General features: G+C 39.0%; 1 protein-coding gene across 1 annotated transcript in view; it reads left to right on the plus strand.

Annotated features, from left to right (window-relative positions):
* grin2bb (glutamate receptor, ionotropic, N-methyl D-aspartate 2B, genome duplicate b) overlaps positions 1-22,441 on the plus strand; it is a 96,231-nt gene that overhangs the window by 47,934 nt on the left and 25,856 nt on the right. Inside the window, exons 4-8 of the mRNA XM_063882790.1 lie at positions 5,588-5,731; positions 8,117-8,387; positions 10,748-10,940; positions 20,953-21,067; positions 21,431-21,636. Of these exons, the coding sequence (XP_063738860.1) occupies positions 5,588-5,731; positions 8,117-8,387; positions 10,748-10,940; positions 20,953-21,067; positions 21,431-21,636 (929 nt within the window). The remainder of the gene's footprint in view (positions 1-5,587; positions 5,732-8,116; positions 8,388-10,747; positions 10,941-20,952; positions 21,068-21,430; positions 21,637-22,441) is intronic.

Below are 22,441 nucleotides of genomic sequence, written 5' to 3' on the forward strand. Positions count from 1 at the left end.
TTTGTCAAAGTATTCACAGTAAAACCCTTTGTAGAGTACCTGTACTCTGTCATTTTAGCACGATTAAAACATCAAAGAAAGCAGCAAGACAGGGAAAAAAGGAAGTAAGTACCCAAGCAAGTGCGTAGGAGATACAGGTCTACATGCCTTGTTGGTGAAATTAAAGAACTGATAGATAGAAAACATATCCATATCTTTAACACAATATAGCTTGGTGTACTGTTTTCCTGCTACTGTTAGTTAGCATCTTGTGTTGTTTCTAGATATTATGCTGCTGATGTTATTAGTTTTACTTGCACTTTGAGTATATCAGGATGTGACATTGTTATTTTGTTGTGTTATTGTCTTCCACAGCAGTCTAATGACAATGTTTCTAATCTTATCTCATCAACTGGTGAGGTTGCCCGGGACGTGCACCTTTACTGTCTTATATCGTCTTTATGCATAATATAAATCCACCAAAATAGATCCTTTTGATGAGAATGCCATGCAAGTAAAAAGCAAAACAGAATCTCCAAATATAAAATAGTGTAAGTTAAAATAAAGGATCAAATATTACATAAATAAAATGTAAGTAATAAAAACTACACTGCAAATGTAAGTGAATACAATGAATGTAAACAGGAATGCAGTAAATGTATACCCATAATCAGAACTGCCAATAGTTATATAACCTTAGGTGTGAAAAGTTGAAAAACACTAAGTAGAACTACATAAAGTGACAATATAATGTTAAAAAGCAAAGTGATGAGTGATGATTTAGATAAAGATTAAAGTAAATGTTTTTTTGAGATTGTACAGGTTTTTCTATGACATGAAACAACTCAGTAGATCCCCCAGTTGTGAATTTTGGAAGTAAGAATTGGCTTAAAAAAGTGACTAAATAACAAAACACATGTCCGTTTTTACCTTTGGGATGTTTTAGAAATCATACAAGTAGTAACTATCTTGAATAATTTAAATTGACTTTTTGTTGAGGGAACCAGTGCAATGCTTACCTCTGTTCAGACTACAAATATAATTCATCCTTGCAGCACTCTTTTATTCGGTCACTTTTCTACCACCTGCCTAAAATCAAAGACAAAGTGGAAAAAAGAGTCTAGTTTTTGATTTGAAGTCTTTTAGATAACAACTAGAGAAGCCCGTTCATTCTGTCATTTGAACAGTGCCTAACCCAGCCTGACAGCACAAGCTACAAAATGTAACCCACCCTACAGACAGTAACTGGCCATTCAAGGAGAGGAGATAGAGAGACAGAGGTTGAAAATTAGGACACAAGCTTTTTTCTTGAGCTCATGGTTGAATAGATATATGATGGGAAATGACAGGCAAGAAAGCCAGCAAGCAGGGAAACGAACGGCTCTTTTAATAACACACAGACTGCGCCTTGCAGGACTATTCACACCTCTGTGATATGAACTAATGGAGCTGCAGGGCATTATGTAAAAACTGAGGACAGAGAGGAAAAACAGAGGGCGAGGGTGGGGGTCAAAAGAACGAAGGAAGGAGAATAAAACCCTGACATTAATGCCATGTGATTAAAGTACATAACTTAAATACGGTTGATTAGGATATGAAAGAGAAAGTAGAATGAGATGATGATTGGTTGTAATCTAAGAAGGGGGGAATAAAGTAAGTAGTGCCCTCACGATCGCTCTGAATGGCAGGTTTGGTCTCACAAGTGATTACACCTCTCTGAGCCCACTTTAAGAAAGAAAGAATCAGGAGAGAGCGATAACAAGACAAAGAGGGAGTTTAAGAGGCTGAAGGAGAAATGGATACGGTGTTAGTAAGTGAGAGGAAATGAAAAAAGCGAGATCCAGAACAGCGGAGTAACTCGGTGATGGAGAGGTGCTATCTGAAGGAGAGATCAGGAAAGTCAGTTTACAGAAATATAAAACTATATGTTTACACAGTTTTCATGAAAGACTACACTTCCTACAGAAGCAGCCAGGATTTAGAAACGTCATAAAAAAAGGTCTCAACTTTTGTTTTATTTTTTGCATTTTTTCTGTTTTGTTTATTCACAGTTTTACACAAAAATCAAAAATATTTGCAAGTCCTCATCTTCACTGACAGGACTACAATGTTAATATATTAATAAATGCCTAAATTATTCAAATTTAAAAAAATGTCCAAATACCACAAAGCATTTTAGTTTAAAAAGTAATCATCTCTTGCTAAATGTATACAGAATAATTGCACAGATAAATAAGTAAGTCAGGGAAATGTACTTAGTTTCCTCTTAGTATGTTCTTTAAATTATATAAAGTAACTATGTTTCTTTTCAAAAATGTTGCATTGTTTAATCTAAATATTTTTCAATGCTCTTAAATACTGAGAGCATGAACCAAAGTCAATTCATCTCCACTGTACAGAGGAGTAGAGCCAGACACTTGGAAATATCTAAAAATGGCAATGGCCAAAAATTGTTGGGCCTTGCAGTTTCAGCATTACTCAAATGGGAGTAAACAGCACATTTGCAGGACAATATTTTATTTTCAGCCATGGATTATTACTCATTATGTGAGTATTGACAGCAGCAGGACGGTGTTTGTTGATACAGCGGCCATGTTCATCATGAAGGAGCTTGTCACATTTCAACTGTGACTATTTTAAAATGTTACCCTTTATTCCAAAAAAAACCCCAATATTCCTAGTAAGCTCTTTACACTGCTTTTGAAAATAATGATTCCACTAATATTTCCATGTACATGCAGCCGATCATACCCCAATTAAAGTAAAGACGCCCCCATGCTGTATGTCCTACGGCTAAGCTTTAAATAAATTACATTTCCCCTCTTTTCCAACTGCAGTCATGCTGGTCCTGTGGTCTCACTTGGTGTCTGTTCTGCAGGTTTTTCCAAAATAAATCAAAAAGCCTGGCAAATGTAAGCTAGTTGGTTGTTTACAGCACACAGATTCTGCTGTAAATGTAAATGGGTTGTAACTAGCGGTAAAAAAAACCCAAGTTGAAATCTGAATACAGGGTCCAACGATTGCTTCTAAAACATGAACAGTATCGTTTTATCCCACATGTCTTACTCTGAAAATGCTTTATCAAGAATGACCTAATGTGCAATATCCAAACGGTAATGGTTGCTGCTTATATAACTCGTACCAAATAGGGCATATTGTCATATCCAGAATGATCGTAGAATATTAATGTGCGTGTAAACGTATTCAGTACTGCTTAGTGATGTATTCCTTGGAAGACTGTGGCACAGACTAATAAGTAGTTGTCTACATAACACTTGTTAGTAAAATCAACTCATTGCTGCTTTCAGTCTTCTCAGGGGACCAGACAAATAAAGAATACCATCAACTTCTTCTTTTAAAGAGAGAAAGTGGAGCCTTTATGGTGAATAGACAGATGTGTGAACATGGAAAATGATTGGATCCGCATATGGAATGGTAATGTCACGGTAAATGACATGCAGCACTCGTCCTTACGATTCATTTAAAAGCATGTTAACGCTGAAATGCTCAAACAATGAAGGAAGTGTCGGTCAGAGGTGAACGGTGCATTAGCTTCTGTTCATGCGTGAGAATACCTTCATTACCTTCCTGAAGAGTAGGACGGTATCTACTGTCACTGTAGGTAAAACCTCAGACTTCATCCTGCGCACACACACTCATACACACACACTCCCCCCTCGTTTTCACACAGCCATTCCCTCCACCAACTAAGTGGGAGTGGAGGAAAGGGGAGATGGGCTTTGATGTGGAGTGGAGTTAGCTACCTATCTGAAGGGTACTCAATCTCCTCTATGACTAACCTGTATGACCAATTGCACACCTGGATGGATATACATGGTTCACGTTTTTGTATTATTGCACACAAACATGAAGCATAGACAGTGTAGCCGTGCGTGCAAGTGTATGTTGTCTGCGTGGAAAATGTGAGTATTCACTGAAGATTGAATGTTTACATTTGTGTCATTTTAATTCAAAGATCAAGTCACGTGAGATAATCGATTAAAAAGCTTTACTTTTGTCTCTACTAATTACTCAGTAATGTATGGAAGGTCCTTGATGTTACCTAATTTTGATCATACTAAGCGTAGATGATGGACAAAAATGAACTTGAGGTATATTGATACCACTGTCTGTGTAATAAATAATGCTAGCTTATGGCTTAATCTTGCATTACATATGGGGGCAATAACAGCTAGCTGAAATCTCTCTATTGTTGATTAAATGCACAACCTAGAATGCTGTTACGTTTAGCTAAGATGTGGTAAACATGCTAAACATCTGCATGTTAGCATTGTCATTGAGAACACGGTAGCATGCTGACATCTCACAAAACGTCATGGCGTATTTACCGCCCCTCACAGTGCTGCTAGCTTGGCTGTAGACTCCTCACTGTGGACATCGCTAGGCTAGCTGCGTCCCTTTTTATCTCTACAGGTGTAATCAGGCTAACTACGTCCTGCAGCTTTGATTATTAAACACACAATCATGAGAGTGTTGTTGATCTTCTCATTTGATTAGAAATATTGTTTGCCTTGTCAACCAAAGCACCCACTCTGGCACAAATGAAAGAAAAATCACAAAGCCTTTCTCAGACGTAAATCTTCTATGTATGAGACCCATGTTAGAAAACAAGAGCACAAACCAAGAGGACAATACCATAGAAAACAATGAATTAAACGTAAACACATATATTGCTAACACTATCGCAAGAATATGATTTAAGTCTCCAGTCCAGTATGAGTGTATGTTGGGTCTGTCAAGAAAAGTGTGACACAGTGCAAGCTTGACTAGCATTTGTTACAAAGTGCTGATACAATTGAACATGTGTCGATTATTACTGAACTATTTCTATGACGTTAACCTGTACTTTACTAGAGAGTGAAGCAGGAATCTGAAGCATGACCCACCACCTCCAGTCATCTCAGTCAACGCTCCACTCTCTATTTCCCACACAGAAGATCCCAAACATGATGCTGTTCTTATTACAGCCCCTCTTCCACGGTGCCCCCAGTCACTAACACTCGTGAATAATCTGTCTTGACTTCTGTGTCCTGATGAGTTTTACATGGGTGACCGACCTGCCCTTGACATATTGCACCAGACATCCTACTCCTGGAGTGCCAAGAGCTCTTTTGACTTCTTCCTCTCTCCTTGGAGAAAAATGTTTGGACAGAGATGTCTGTCCACACATTTGATGCTTTCATTAAGTGTCATTGAACCAGGTGGCCATCTTACCTGTCGTGCTCTCTGCAGCATACTAAATCTGCAATCAACGCTTTGATAGGGCTCCTAGATAATGAATGAGTCACCTTGTGTGTTTTAAATATTTATAACTAGGGGGCAAAAAAAATCCTCTTTCACTTTGCACAGAAGTAAAAGTTAAAACATCATAAAAACTGAAATAAATCTCATATTTTTGCACATTCTTTAGTGAAGTTACAGTGCATACATATAAGGATTCCAGCTAATAACAGGAATTTATTTGTTTGTGAGGCGTGTGAAAGCTGGACACGCTCCACAATCATCGCTGCCCTACCTTGCAGTTTCTCTCTCATGCTGAGTGACTCATGACATCATTTGCTGATTGGCTCCTTGTCTTTGTTTCCAGGACGACAACTCCATGTTTTTCCAGTTCGGTCCATCCATCGAGCAGCAGGCTTCCGTCATGTTGAACATCATGGAGGAGTATGACTGGTACATCTTCTCCATAGTCACCACATACTACCCTGGCTACCAGGACTTTGTCAACAAGGTAATTAAAAACAGATACAGACACTCTGATTACGACATACAGGTAATATTCAGCTTGCCTCGTACACAGCAAGACTATACCAAATAGTTCAGGCATCTTTACTAATGGGTCGTCTAACAAAATTAATAAAAACACTGATTTAATCCTATACATCCGTTTATTCGAATTGTTCACGGACTTCGTTTTTATTTAATACTAGGCAAATGATGTCATAAAGAAGATAGACCTTTTATTTAAAAAACCCTAAATACAAGCTTTAATTGCAAAAAATGACATTTGGCAGTTTTATTGCTTGTTTTTATTGCAAAGAAACAAACTTTCTCTTTCCTTTATTGAACAAACTGAACGTTGAACAGAACACAAAGTGCACCAATAAAAAAAGAATAATACTGCCATTTAAAAACTATACTAGTACTCCTTTTCAACTAGCTCATAAGTAAATAGAGTTGAATCAATAGGGTGCAATATTGCAGTATTTTAAATAGCGTAGTAGTGGGGTTGTTATACTATAACTATACCAATATCACAATGTACTGTAGTATTAACAAAATTACATTTGCTTTTATTGAACAAAAAAACGTCATTAAGTAGTTTATTTAACATGCTGTAGGACTGCTAACATGTACATTCACAGGCTTTAGTTATGTCATTTAACAGCTACATGCTGATTATATGTATAATTGTGTTCTAATCCCTTTAAGGGTTATTGAATCTAACTATAATAACTATTTTATTAACAGCCAGGCACCATGTTCAGCTGGTGAAGTGATCCTAACAAATACAACTTTTTCCAAGGACACGGTTTTCTGCTTCTAAGCCAAAATAATGTCAAGCTTGTGTGTGATGTAAGTGGGTAGCGACTTCCATTTTCTGATTGCTTTAATGTAAAAGGCAGATTGGCAGAGCATGTCTTTATGAATGCAGCCCCTCAGTGAGGACTCCTTATCTTCAGGGCTCTGAGCAGACTCTTTAAAGGGGACGGTATGAGACCCTGAATAACTTTGAACATCAGACACACGGCAGAACAGAACAGTTAGTGAAAGTCAGCTAATCGTATTTCTCTTCTCCGAACAAATTTAAAGGGACAATATGGTTTAAACGAGAGGAAATTTTATATAATAATCTAAATGAAGGTCATGAATGAGGATATTTAGTGCCTATTGTTTATGATGTTGAATATTTATAATGTGGTGAGCAGGGGGAGGGGGGTAATCAGCAAGGGTGTCCAAACAATTTCACTGAGGGCCACATACAGAAAAACACACGAAGGGCTGGGCCCCTCACTAGAGGTGAGATATATTGCCTCATAAGTTGAGTTATAAATTAGAACAGTCAATCAAATGTAGGAAAATGATACTTGAATATGCTTTAAGCAAACAAACAGCCTACATCACAGTTCTCCATAGGGCTTAATTTATTTAGTTACAAACAGTGTTGGCAGCTCATTGCTTAAAGAGAAGCCTCAGATTGCTTATAATAAGGGGAAATATGAAGGGTATATTTCAAACTTGTTATGTAAATAAGTTATTGGATGTTTTTTATCAACTAAGATTTGTCAGAAAATGTTGTCAACTTTAATTGACTGAATTTATTTGAGTAAAGTGGGTTTTTTAACACTTTAACACTACTGTGTAATGTATTTTTAAATATATATTTAAGAAGTACAATATAAGAAAAGCGTTCTTTTTGAATTTGCTATGGGCCAAATCAAAATGGATAATGGGCTGCAGTTGGCCCGCGGGCCGTAGTTTGGACACCCCCTGCCTTAGAGCCTTTTTAAGAACTCATGAGATACTGTTCCTTTTTTTTTTCAACAACTCAAAAGCCCCAATGAATTGAGCAACAAGAAAAGCCCTGTCGCCAAAATCCCATTCTATCCTACTGTGTTCTCTTGAACAAATATCAAGCACAGCCAACAGAGACTCAACGTTTCTTTTTCTTCTTTCTATACACAAGAAAATAATAGTTGAAATGGAAAAGGCTTCACTCTGTCTGCCTGTTACTCAACCTCTATGACTCCCTTTGAATTGATTACCTTAAGGAACAGCTATTACTCTGCTTCTGAAACAAAAACAAGTCTTTCATCTTAATGCCATGTTCAAATTTAGCTTCCTTAATACTTAAAATCACTCCTTCTGCATATAATCTATTAACACTGTGGTGTCGTGCGCAGGGGGAATAAAAAGACACGGTTTTCATGAGAGCTTCCGCTACCTAATATCACTCTTGTCCTACTCCCAGGAGATGTGTAAAGACAGAACGGTTTTGCAATCTGGGAACTGGAGGAGGAGAAATATCAGTCAATTCTGTTCCAGTATCTCTCCTTAACAACTTCACTGTATGCGAGTAGCCCACGCTTTTTTTAAATCTCCCTTTCCTTTCTAGGTCCGAAGCACCATCGATAACAGCTTTGTGGGCTGGGAGCTTGAAGAAGTCTTCTTGCTGGACATGTCAGTGGACGACGGAGACTCCAAGATCCAGAACCAGCTGAAGAAACTGCAGAGTCCGGTGATTCTGCTCTACTGCACCAAGGAGGAGGCTAGCACCATCTTCGAGGTGGCTCACTCTGTGGGCCTCACGGGTTACGGCTTCACCTGGATCGTGCCCTCGCTGGTGGCTGGAGATGCAGACATCGTCCCTGATGTCTTCCCAACAGGTAAACCCAAACACCAGCGGCCCGCTTCCCGAAGATAGACGGTGACTTTGGTATTGATCTACCTGCTGAGTCAGACCTCAGAAAGATGTCCTGGTTTATTTAAAGGAACCCCCTCTGTTGAGGCTGGGTTGGTTACCTAATCTTCCAGTGGTCCACACTTGACAGATATACGTAACACAATTCAAATACATTTCAAAACCAGTCAACGCTGTACATACAATAAGAATACTAATCATTATCCAGATATAGATGATGTAAATGAGAACCACACAACTCTTATGGAACACAAACATTACATCCCCTTACCTGCATGCACATTAATGGATTATTTATTTATTTATGAGGCAGATATTCATCTGTTGCACAAAGCAGTCTATTTCTCCTGATCTTGATCTTTCGTAGTACTACTGTAAGTTTCTTTGTATTTGTGTCTATTTCAGTCGTGTAGCAGAGCTGAGACCTAGCAGGGCTTCTGCTAACTAATCATTAAGGGTAGTTAGGTTTATTTCCAAGGGGATACTGCAGACTCTGAAAACTATTTCCTCCATTTGTGCTCACTCTTAAACATTGTTAGCAAACCTGAAGTTAAAGCCATGTTTTTTATTTTATATTTTGATCATCAGTTGTCACTTATGTTACGTTGCAGACCTGGCTCTCATGCTAGCCTGGGGGCATGATGGCCGCTCTTATGGGTTAAAAAAGTCTCAAAGAAGTGAATTATTATTGTTAAAACTGGGTTAACACAAAAGAGCAACATATACTATATTTGTGAAACGGAGTAAGAGGTGGTCTTAACATTTAATGGTTCAAATAGAGATACTCTCGTACCATTGCTGACATTACATATGCAGGTAATTGATGGTTCTGTAGAGAGGCTCTCATTAGGTGTCTCATGTCAAACTTTAAACATTAGGTAACCATTGCCAAATTAATTATGATGCATATTTTTTTAATAATAGCATAAACAACACCAACACAACTCTCTCTCTCTCTCTCTGTCTCTCTCTCTTTCTCTCTCTCTCTCTTTCTCCCTCTCTCTTTCTCTCTCGCAATCAATGGTAGCAGTTAGTAGTTTTCAAAATTGACACCACTTGACTTGAGTGGATAGGATAAACATCCTCAGAGGGATTTTTCCAGGGTTTGTTTGTCCTAAAACATGCCCTGACAGTTATACAGAATATATTTAATTAAACTGCAGCTCTGGTGCCCTCTTGATGCCATTAGGCATCTTTTTTAAACTGTAAACATCCTACTCAGGGCACAGGATGTAAAACACTTTTACATTTTGGAGTGCTTGAAATGCTTCCTGTTTATCTTCTGCTTCATCGCTGTAGAGCAAAGCACTGCAATCTGTATTACAATATTATGTGGTAAGTTTTCCAAAAAGCTTCATATTGAAATGTTGGCACAAGTGACAGATGTGCTGGTTTGCATATATGCAAATGTTCTCATTGTTTATTTGCACTACACTGTGCAAGTCAGAGATAAGGTGCATGTCGATTTCCGTTAACATCAGGTAGGTGAGTTTTAGGGGTTCATATCTGGTCATTTGAAAACATTTTATTGTGCAATGTCTTACAAAGATGTGAGGTAATAATGACTGAAAGCTTTATTTATTTATTTTCATTCATCAATTACTTACCACAGTCAATATGAGTGTTTCATAGTATTCATAAAATATCTCTGCAGCAAATGAACCCCTTTGTCATTTTACTGTCCCTTACACCTTCATATTCACCAAGCATGTCTGATGGGCTTATTTTGACTCTGTTATTTCCACATTTTAGCATGTGTGTGAAACCAGTAACAATACCAAGGCTGTCTGAACATGCAGCTTTGCCTTTTTCCAAAAGATTTAATGTTTCAAATGTGAGCACATAATTCAAACCAGCCACAAAAAATGACCTGAGAGCGCAGTTGTTCATGGGTGTAAGGAATGGATGCTGACATCTGATAGCCAGCAGTTCCTCATGCTTGGAAAGCCAAGCATAACACAATGAGCTGAGGGATGTTTGTGGTCTCCACTGACGCTCACATTCAGCAGCTAGTTTTCATGTGATTTCAACCTGTAAGAGCATTTTTTCTAAAAGCTAAAAGTGGCTTGTGTAAAATTAAGATGTTTTAGGTATTGCCCTCATGAATTTGTCCCAGTGTTTTGCCACTTTTCAGCCTCTTATAAAAGGCTTTCATTTATTTTCCCCTTCCAGCTTTTTTTTTTATCTCTCTTTGCCTGCCTTTTGTAACCTCGCTCTCTTCTTTCCCCCTCTCCTTTTCATCTTTCTCCATATTTCTTTCTTTTCCCACTTTCCATTCATCCTTTTTCTCTCACCTTTCTCTACATCCCTCTTTCCCTCTCCTAGGGCTTATCTCTGTGTCATATGACGAATGGGACTACAACATCGAGGCCAGGGTACGTGATGCAGTGGCTGTCATCGCCACGGCGACCTCCACCATGATGCTGGACCGGGGGCCGCACACCCTGCTGAAGTCCAGCTGCCTCGGGACTCCTGACAAAAAGGGCTCCAACACCGGCCACTCCAAGGAAATACTGAAGTGAGTCAATGCAGCGGGGACGGACGGTTGGAGGAAAGGAGGGTGGAGGGGCGGGGATAGAAAAATACAACAAATGTTATTTTAAACACTGGAAACATGTAAGTAAAATCACCCCCCTGAATACCTTCTGTCCAATCAAGGTTCACCAACTGTTACCAGCCATGAAAGAGCTATCAAATCTTTAGATTTCTCTACGTGCTGAATCGTTTCACTCTTGTTTTTGGAATTTAGATCAGATCAGAAATCCTTTATTATTCCCACAGCTGGGAAATGTACAGCAACAGTTGAATATCAGCCCACATTCATAATAAAATTAAAATAAAGACTAGGGACAAATAATACCTCTGCTTTTCAGTGTTCAGCGTTTCTACATTTGTGTAATGCTGACCATACTTTGGATTTAAAACATGATGAAGGTGCATTGCATGACCCGATACCTTGGACCTTCCACTCTCAATTGCGATCCCCCTTTTCGTTTTGTGTTTTCTTGAGAAGAAATGTACACGCTCACTAAAATCAAGCAATTAAATTTGATTATATAGATTCAGACATTATAAAATCAATCAAAACTGTTTTGGATTTAAGTAAATACATTGTTTTGTAGTAGCTAAGCGTTAAATGGGATGTCATAAATCACCAACTTTATTTAGTTAAAACTTATTTAAATAAAAACAGTATTAGCTAACACCAGCATGCACTGTGCTTCTGATTAAATACTGGTTTGAATTTTTACCAAGTACAGGAAATACATTCTTACTTTGCTAGAAAAAAACATGGAAAAGCAACACCATTATAACCTAAATGTTATAAGCTTTGTAATATATTTTGCAACAAAAAAGAGCATGTACAAACAACACGAATGGCTGAATGTATTTATATGAGTCAGAGTCAAGGGAACCTGCTGGTATAATCACAGGAACCAAATGTGTGGCTTGGTTTTCTGCTGCTGAAACACAGTTGAAAATATGACAATAAATCCAGCACACGGGCAGTACAACAGAGACTGGAGATACACACAGAGAAGGAGACACGTTCCCTAAGGAGAACCTGTATCTGTTTAATTGGCCAATAAAAACATGAGCTGAACAGGGACATTAGTTCTAAGAATTATTACAACACTTTGTATTGTCTTTAGCTTAACCCACAGCCATCTTTTCCTCTTCCTCTGAACTTCCTTGTTTTCCTTTTTTGGCACATTACAGAACAAGCAGGAGCATCGGTATTCAATAAGTAATCCCCATTTAACTTCATAGGGCATGCTTTTACAGTGCACATTGATCAGCGATTCCACAGTTAATTGAATGCTCGGGGACATCTGAATTAATGGAAAAAGAGCCAAAGAACAAGAGCGGGGTTATGGCGAGCACACAGAAGCACACACATGCAAACACACATGTTGTGATAGCATGACATTTTACTGCTCTTCAGGGTTTAATCTAATAACGGCTTAGAGTTACTGATGTCATTCCTTATTAGATGTGTTCCAGCCTTACACAACTATGTGCCTGCCTGCCTGCCTTTCATCCCTTTGTTTTCCTTATACTTAACATTTTCTCTGTTTTTGTTTGTTTGTCTCACTGTCAGTTTGAATTTGAGGAATATAAAGAACTAGGGAAATATTATGCAACCTCCCCTGGCACTGCTGCATTAATCTCTAGGTTGAGGTTGATGTATTACTGTAGATTTGGGTCTCATTTGGCCTTGTTTCTGTTTTTAATATCAGGGGCACTTATCTGTGCTGTGTAACAATCCGCCACCAACACACCTGAGAAAACAATAACACCGCAGTCATGAATATTTCAGTCCCCAAAGGGCGCTATCAGACACAGGGATAGCTCTCAATCATCCTTCAGGCACACACCTGGGACGCTGTGTGTGTGTGTGTGTGTGTGTGTGTGTGTGTGTGTGTGTGTGTGTGTGTGTGTGTGTGTGTGTGTGTGTGTGTGTGTGTGTGTGTGTGTGTGTGTGTGTGTGTGTGTGTGTGTGTGTGTGTGTGTGTGTGTGTGTGTGTGTGTGTGTGTGTGTGTGTTCGTGTTCCAACAAGCCATCCAATTTTTCTCCATTTGACTGAGCAAAAGTAGACACTTTGGATTGGTGGGTTTTGGTGGTAACCCTAGAGACCAGACACACACACACACACACACACACACACACACACACACACACACACACACACACACACACACACACACACACACACACACACACACACCTATTCCATCCCCTCACCCCAGAGACAAAAGCAATAATAAGGCCATATGTCTCTGTGTGGTCCTGTATAGCTGGGGGCCACAGTGGGCTGCATGCATGCTGGGTAAGCATGCCATCCTGTCAGTGCTGATGGACAGGCGAGATGGGAGGCCCCAGTGAGTCACGCTCTCAAATTTGTTTAGGGGCTGCTTGACCTTATGGGGCACACACACAGAAACACGCATATATAAATACATGCATACACCGCAAACGCTCGCAACAGAAGTAAGGAAACACCCACACATACACATACACATACACACACACACACACACACACACACACACACACACACACACACACACACACACACACACACACACACACACACACACACACACACACACACACACACACAGCTCTAGAGGCTATCCATTGTTTCCTGCCAGACGGAGAGGACAGGAGCACTTGGGTAATGAGAAAACCTGCTCCAAGTGGTTTTGGTTCAGGCACTAAGGGGAAGAGATGTTTTTTATAAAAAAAATTGACTCCGTCTGTGCGTTTGCGTTCAAATTCCCTCTGCTGATTGAAATGCTGCACGAGTAGATATGATGCAAGTGATGATTAATAACTTGAAGTGAGATTTCTTTCATGTGATCTGACGGTTGTCTTTGTGTCTTTGGGCCGGCTGCAGTCCGAGACGTACACTAGAGCTCAGTGAGAAATCTTCATCTGCAGGCCAATTGACCCGTGCACTGCCTCTCGCGCATGCAAGGCGAGCTTGTTGTTCTCATTCTGTCTCACCTTTAAAGAAGTCGGTGTTATTGCATTTCTTAATGGGTTCAATAAAAGTGTTGGTCTTATAAATCCTTGCTCTGTTAGAACTCAAAAAGACAATTTCATGGCGCTTTTGGACATTGAGAGAACAAATTATCTATTTTTTATAGACCCCTTCTTTCCATGGATGTGTGTCAGAAACGTACACGTGTCTCCTGCACGCCATGTCACTCAGCTCCTATTTCTTTTCATTCTTTTTTACTGAGGTTTCTTATCTGCACTATGACTTGAGTATTGTCATATTTTCATCCCTTGGTTCTTCATTCTTTCCCTTTTCTAGCTCGGCAATGCTCTTACAGCAGTCCATTCTCATTGTAATGCACTTTCAATTAAATTAAATGAAGTTAAAACCTTTAATCAGAAAGAAATCTTGGCACAAATCCTAATTTCCTGTATACAAATACATTGTAAAGATGGACCATTACTGTATTTAAGTACAGGATTACTTTTATTTACCTGATTTCACTCTGTCAACTGTGTCCTTTACCTTATTCCTGTGTGGGACATTTAATTGCCTTTGATATAACCAATCGATATTCCATATGGCCTTTTACTTATTGGATCTGTGAACACCATCGTACAACTGTTTAAGGTTCAGTGCTGGGTCGAGATTATTATATGTTTCAGTGTTATTGCAAATACATAAGTGTACTTCTTTATGTTATAATGTACTTCCAACTATTTTCATTTGAATTGGAGTTTTTTAAGCCACTAAGTTTTCTCATGAAGAGGGAAAGGGTTTGCTCTCTTGAATCCAGGTTTCCAAAGAGTTGGTGTCAGGTGTGTGTGTAGCAAAGAAAACAGTAAAAGAAAACAATGTCAACAAACTCACAAAAGATATTATAAGCGGATCTTTGGAGGCAGGACATAAACATGTTTTATTTTTCTGTCAATCAAAACTAAAACAAAGATAGAATTTCGTTGCGTAGGATCATGGGAGTTTATCGTTGCTCTCAGCTTCTCCTTGTTTCTTCATGTTTAATTGTTCAGGTTTTTTTTAGAGGGAACCAAATGATCCCTATACGTCTCCATCTCCAATATATATTGACACGGAGCTTCAAACTGTTAAACATAATTACTCAAACAGGTTCATGTGCAAAATCAGGATCTCTGTTAAAGTTAATCAAGAGAAAGACCCCCTGTAAGGTTCTGTAGGCCGAGTTGCCACCAACAGTTGCTCAGCTTATCTCTCTGATAAAATCCTTTATCTAGTTAAAATATATAGTTTAAAAACAACCAGTGTGTCGTGTATATTACAATATTAAAAAATCTAGTGTAAAAAAGACTTAAGTCTAGTATTTTTTAGACATAGTAATGGATACAAGTAACTTATTTTACCTTTTAAACAAGTTAATTAAAATGTCCAATCAGGAAAAAGGTTTGAGTTTCTCTTAAGCGTTGAAGTATGCATTGGCAACTCACAAGTAAAATGAAATCATCATAGAAATTATTTAAAAAGCTTTTCCGTCTAAGACTGTCCAAAAATAGCTTCTCTAAAAAGATGTCTTAGTAAAGTGCTGTTAAAGAAGTTACCTTGAAACAAAATCTGAATCTTTTTTTCTGAGATGACGGACGACCACTAGAACATTTTAAATGTAAGTTCTGCAGATTGTGGAAGGTCAGTGTCCTCGTCTGTTAATTCCTCGTTCACATTTTAAATGAGAGAGGGGGGTCTCTGATTCACTGCTCTCTCTCCAGACTCCACAGGTAGCTGTCTGATGTCTCCTGCTCCACAGGGGGCCTCATGGCTCAGATCACATGGAGCTCCTGTGGACTCACTTATTAAAGGCTGCAGCTCAAAGACACTCAGAGCCTTACATCTCTCCTATGAGTTGTCCACATCACTCTCTATTTATGCTGACAGAGGGGAGCCACCGGCGATAAATGAGTCAATAAATAAACAACACATTTATTATTTCAATTTCATGTTTTTTTTTATTCAGTTTCAGTCCCAATAAATAATATTTCTTTGGGAAGTAAAAGCCAACAATTTATCCGGCAGATATTTTAATTTGTGGCTACTTTGAGTCACGTGATAAAACAGTTGACTTGGACCAAATTGGCTGGCATAGGAACTTATTCAAAATGAACACAATGTTGAGTTATGATGTGAAAAATCAGGCCGATCATAATATGTTCTATTTCATTTTTTATAGAGTTCTTGCTATTTATTACGATCCCTAATTGTCTAGGGTAAAAGGGAATAACAAAATATAAACTAACCAGGAGAAGAAAAGAATGGGAAACTGATTTGCCAAAATGAGAATATATTGTTTAATTAATAAATGAAAAAAGAGGCCTCCCTTCTTACTAAAGAAAGTGATAAGTGTTAATAATGCAAACACACAATGGAGCACATCTCCTTACATTAAACAAACACTAGTCAAAGTGGATAACACATCTCTCAGTCGCATTTTTCACAACTAGACTTATATATGTTGTTCATATTCACACTTACATGTGGTCTGTTACCATTTCATGTTCAGAATTCATATTATTTTGTGTGTGAACATTTTTGTAATATCACCGTTATCATCAATAACAGTACTGTACATAGCAACATCACTAGATGTAGTTAAAAGTACCCCTGTAGATTCTGAAATTTCAGTTGAAATATGTTTTAGTGAAGCATGTCACGATCCCACTACGCCTGGCTCTGACTCACACACCTCGGTACAGAAGTAACAGCCGCTGCTTCACAAAAAGCTGAAATTAAAAACAATAAATCCAAAATCGAGCACTGAGGCTTTGGCGTGTGAATGTAATTTGTTCTGGAGTGAACCCTGAGTGGCACAGCTCTTACACCGTACGTAGTCTTAGCATAATTTAACCCATTTTAAATTCTTTCATATTACAGTCTCCTCACACAGTCCCTCTACCCTACAGGAAATGTAATGTGCAGAGGAAATTTCATCAGGAGTTGGTAACTCTTCTTCAGGTCTTCTGCAGTCATCCCAGATTATGAGTCATCCACCCATCCATACAGTATAAAGATGTGTGTGTGTGTGTGTGTGTGTGTGTGTGTGTGTGTGTGTGTGTGTGTGTGTGTGTGTGTGTGTGTGTGTGTGTGTGTGTGTGTGTGTGTAAACCACAGATTTACTTACACTAATGCACAGCATGGATATATTTGCATCCTTGCGTTGCAGCGACAGAGAATGTGTGACCCCGTGCGGCTTCACTCCGAGATCGATACAATTCTTATGAAGTGGTCCTCAAACACAAATGAGCAGATATTATAGGAAAGAAGCGGGATAGTGTCCCTGCCATTGATGATTCAGTGTCTCTGTAACTAAAACATAAATTCCCCTCACAGCCAGTGATTAGTTGGGGAACAGTTGGTGAGCTGTGCTGCATATGGCTGTGATGAAGCAGCACGAGGCTCAGCTAGCTGCTCATCAGTCGTTTTTTTATTCTTCTTCTTCCAGCGAGAGGAATTCTGACATGACAAAGTGTTGACACAGGGATCAAACGGCTCATAAAACCTACATCAATAGAACAGGGATACAAAAAGAGAACAGAGCAGCCTCCTCTGCTGTAAATTCTCAGCATGCACCAGTCTTTGTGCAGGCACAGGTTAATGTGCGGGCAAACGAATCCTATTGATGTGTGATTTGATGCGCTACTCAGAGGTGAGATGGAGAGATTGATCTGAGAGTGAAAGACAGCATGAGGGGAAATGGGTAAACATAGGTTTAGACAGAAAAAAAAATACTCCTCTCTGTCAACCAGCCTCTCTGAGGGTGACATTGCTGTTCCCATGACAACGCAGCTGATTGCAGGAAAAATTGCTGTGGTTGTGGGTGCCATGGCAACACATTACATTATGCTGGTGTTAAGACCCTCCATGCATGTGTCCCTATGTGGCCGTTTTGCGTAGTGTTTACACATGTCAACTCCGTCCCTATGATACACACACACGAAGTAGAGGCCGCCACTGGTCACACAAGTCTCCATGGCGACAACAATTTGGACCTCCTGAGCTTACACACACACACACACAAGCGCACACACACACACACACACACACGCACACAAACACCGCCTTGATCTGTTCAGTTTCCTATTCACACCGAGATTATGTTTTGGAGGCTAATCCCATGTTACACACACATTACAGCACTTACAGTGTGCCAGCCAGTGTGCAGCAATAGGCATTTCATGGAGGCTTGAGTCACATTATTGACTTTCTCAAAAGGTGTGTGTGTGTGTGAGGCAAGATATAAATATAGTCAAAGACACTACAGATAGAGTTACTGAATGTCCTAGTAGGAGGTACTTGCAATAAAATCTTGGGTATGTTTCAGGTCGGTTGCTCATCTGAATAGTTTAATTGTCTTTTTTTCACATTGTTGTTTTGGCTGGAGATGATGGTGGGTAAATTGTCTATTGCTTCGACACACACATGCACGCACGCACGCACACACACACACACACACACACACACACACACACACACACACACATACGGAGCCCCTCACTCCTGAATTCAGACAAGATATTTATTTCTCCGGAGGATTGTTTCAGAGGCAGAGCGTCTCCATGGTGATTGCAGCCCACAGATCAAGATGGGGAAGAGTGCAGGAAGGAGGCGGCAGCAAGAGAGCGAGATGATTTCAGCTTATCTGCCACTGCTGTACACTTGTTGACACACATATATGATTGTGTATTCATACAGGCGGTTAATACTCTCTCCTACACCTCTCACTGCTGGTCTCTCTTCGCTCTCCGCACTCTCTCTGACTGACACAGCTCCCTCTGCTCCTTCTTTATGTTCATGAGTCTATCAGATGCAATTTGTTTTGCCACCTATCAAAGATGACCAAGCATCTTTGAAGTGCTAAAGGCTAACTAAGCAACTTTAACCTTTACAACACTGGAGTTGATCAATGCAGAGAACACCAATATCAAAAGCAGAGTCCTGCTGCGTATATTAGAATTAAAGCGGCCGTATTATCCTCATTTTTAGGTGAATATTTTGTGACTCTACTGTGACATGTTTACATGCTTTCATATTCAAAAAGCAACTGATTTCATCCTCTGTCTGAAACCAGTGTGGGAGAGAAACTCAACTCAGGGATTTCAGCCTTTGCAGGCCATTTACACACACAAATAAATGTACAAAACACACCACAGGAAAGGGAAAACCCAGAAAGCAAAATAGGGCATTTTAAAATAAGCATAATAGTAGTAGTAGTATATAATTCTGAACATAGCTAATATAAAACTGTATAACAGCTTTCCACCAAGGGATCCACATAGAGATCTCGTATTGTGTCACAAAATACATCACAACACAAACAAGACAAATAATAAAACAATGAAAAACATTTAAGTGTATGTGAAGAACTAAAGGAAGTTAATGTGCTAAAATAATACCAGAATGTACATTTTCACACAAAGACACATAAAAATAACATATATGTGTATATATATATATATACATATATATATATACACATATATAATATATACATATATATATATATATATATGTATATATATATATATATATATATATATATATATGTATATATATATATATATATATATATATATATATGTATGTATATATGAGAGAATAATTTAAGATAAAAAAAAGCAAAAATGAACAAAGGCACCCAGTGAGCGTCAGATATTATACATATCTGCAGATATAATTTTCTGAACCATATTTGATAAAAGAACATTAATAGTACTTTCTGAATATTTGACCTGGCACTTTTAAATGTATAAGATAGGGTCCCTGATGTGTCCGCTTCCTCTTCTCTTCAGTGGGAGAAACTGTTTTACCTGTGAGCTTTTTAGTCTCATGTCTTAGAAAATAATCACAATCACAATCAGAACTCCTTTGTTTGTCCTGCAACAGGGAACTTTACATTATTACAAAAGCAGATAGTGCAGGTGAAGTGAGAAAAATAATGAAAGTATGCACACGTTTTTAATAACGAAAGGGGATAAAATATAAATAAATAGCAGTTGAGAACACCATGGTAAAAAAAGTGACCATATTTTGACCATATTGGATTTAGAGCTACTGTAGCTGGTACTTTATGCCAATTGTAAAACAACTGATAGAACATTTTTTTAAATAAAAAATAGTCGTAAAACTGCAGCACTGTAAATTGCACTTCCAAAAAGTTGTATAGATATACAGACAGTGTAATTGCACATCAGGGGTATTCCAGTCTGTGTAGTGGTCTACCAGGGGTCGTCGTGGTTGTCCAGTATGACCGCTGCAGCTAGGAAAACCTGCGATTTCTCTCTGTGAGACACCGAGGCTGCAGCAGCCTGTCGCTGAAGGAGCTGCTTAAAAGCATCTTATCCTGTGATAACAGATGTGTTTGGTCTAGCAATGACGCTCTCCTGAACCCTGTTCTTAGCAGCCAGCCTGGTCTGCTGAAAATGAAATTCCCATAAACTAAACTTCAACTTAATTTCATGGGAAACATTTCCAGGAGGCTGGTTTATTTTCTGTGTGAACGCAATAGTCAATGTTGACTTATTGTAAGTGATGTCTGAGAAAGCAGTTCAGTTGTTTGGGTAATTTTGTGTGGGACATTGTCGCACTGACTTTACCTGCTCAGCACCAAACAGCAAACACAGTTAGAAACTAGCCGGGGAACATTGTGTAATGGAACATTTAGCAGTTGTATTATAAATAGTTAAAAGTTTCAGTCAGGAGTTAGAGAACAAAATGGAGTAAACAAAGTCATTAGTGGACTGTTATACAGTAGTGTGAATAGTATAGTGTCTGCTAGCTGTGACGATAAGCAGCTTTTTTGCTTTAGTGATACTATGTGAATAATATGTTGTGTTTACAGGTTGTGGGGAAAATGTATATATTTCATCACAATTTTGAGTATTTGTAGGAGGTTTCATTTATGTTTATCCATTATTTATTTGTAATGTTGTGGGTAAGAAATAATGTTAAGATGCCCATATATATTCTAATGTGATATTTATATTCTCTGATTGTCCTTCTCAGGTACCTCATGAATGTGACATTTGAAGGCCGAAACCTGTCATTTAGCGAAAAGGGTCACCAGATATTTCCCAAACTGGTCATCATTCTTCTAGATAAGGACAGACAATGGGACAGGGTGAGTTACTTATTCTCCTCTCCTTTTCGTTTCCTTCTCTTCTCCCTCTCATCTTGTTTCTTCTCGTTTTCGACTTGTTTTCTCTCTTTCCTTTCCTTTTCTTCCTTGTCTTCTCCTCTCCTCTTCTTCTCCTTCTCCTCTCCTCCTCATTTGACTTCTTCTCTGCTTCTTCTCTTCTAATGTCAACCTCCTTATCTGTCCTTCTCTCTTCTTCTAAAATCTGCTCTCTTTTGTCCCTGGTTTGTATTTTCCCCCTCTGTGTTGTGTCTGCCACTTCTTCACTTGAAGTATCTTTCTGCCACTTGAAGTCCCTGTTACAGTAGCCCGTAAATCACACGGTCTTCCTCCCACTCTCGAATGCAGGTTGGCAAGTGGGAGAGAGGCTCTCTGACGATGAGGTATCATGTGTGGCCTCGCTTCGAGCTGTACTCGGCAGCGGAGGAACGAGAGGACCACCTCTCCATCGTGACTCTGGAGGAGGCGCCATTTGTGATTGTAGAGGACGTGGACCCGCTCAGTGGGACCTGCATGAGGAACACTGTGCCGTGCCGAAAACAGCTAAAACTAACGTAAGACTTAAGACCTTTTAGAGATACAGTTTGTGCCACTGGATTTATTTTATTTTAGTACTGGACTATATTCTAAAGTCAAGTGCTAATAAAAGAACACTTTTTCCTAACGTAACTAAGAGTTAAGAGAAAAGATGAGTACTCACATCCATGATATATTTTACATTTTCCTCGAACTTTCCTTTTATTTGTACGTCTTAGTTTTCTTTGCTTATTATTTCCGTCACTGCTGAATGCTGTAGTAATTTCCCTTTATTTTCTTTCCTGGATTTTGAACAATTTAATCATATTCATCCTCACACAATCTCCCGGTGTCCTTTGATTACCTCTACCTGCTTCAGTTCTGCTAAGTAGATCATTGTCTTTGTCTCTGTCAGTGTTGTCCTCCCTCCCCTGCCTCTTCGTCGTCTTGCTACCCACTTCTCCTTGGTGTGCGATAATGGATTTTTTTTCAATGGCCTCCTTTTCCATCACTGGCCTACCTGAAACCTCCTGAGGGTGTCCTACATTTCTGCCTCGGTGCTCTTTTTATTGACTGATCTTCCACCCTGTTCTTTCTCCTATTGCCCCTTTCGCCTTCTCTCAATCTGTCCGTCCGTCTGCCTGTCTCTTCCTTCAGACAGATATCGTAACATACAGTATTTCAGGAAAAGGCAGCAATATGCCACAGACAATATGTAGGATTTCTCTCAATAAAAAGTACTCCATGACCCAGAAGCAGAAGGTTGAGCAGATTTTCCTTTGGAAGACCAATCTTTATAACCTGATCTTAAAAAAATGTACATGCAACAGCCCGAGATGAAAC

The sequence above is a fragment of the Eleginops maclovinus genome, chromosome 5 (assembly GCF_036324505.1).
Source record: "Eleginops maclovinus isolate JMC-PN-2008 ecotype Puerto Natales chromosome 5, JC_Emac_rtc_rv5, whole genome shotgun sequence".
Classification (NCBI taxonomy): domain Eukaryota; kingdom Metazoa; phylum Chordata; class Actinopteri; order Perciformes; family Eleginopidae; genus Eleginops; species Eleginops maclovinus.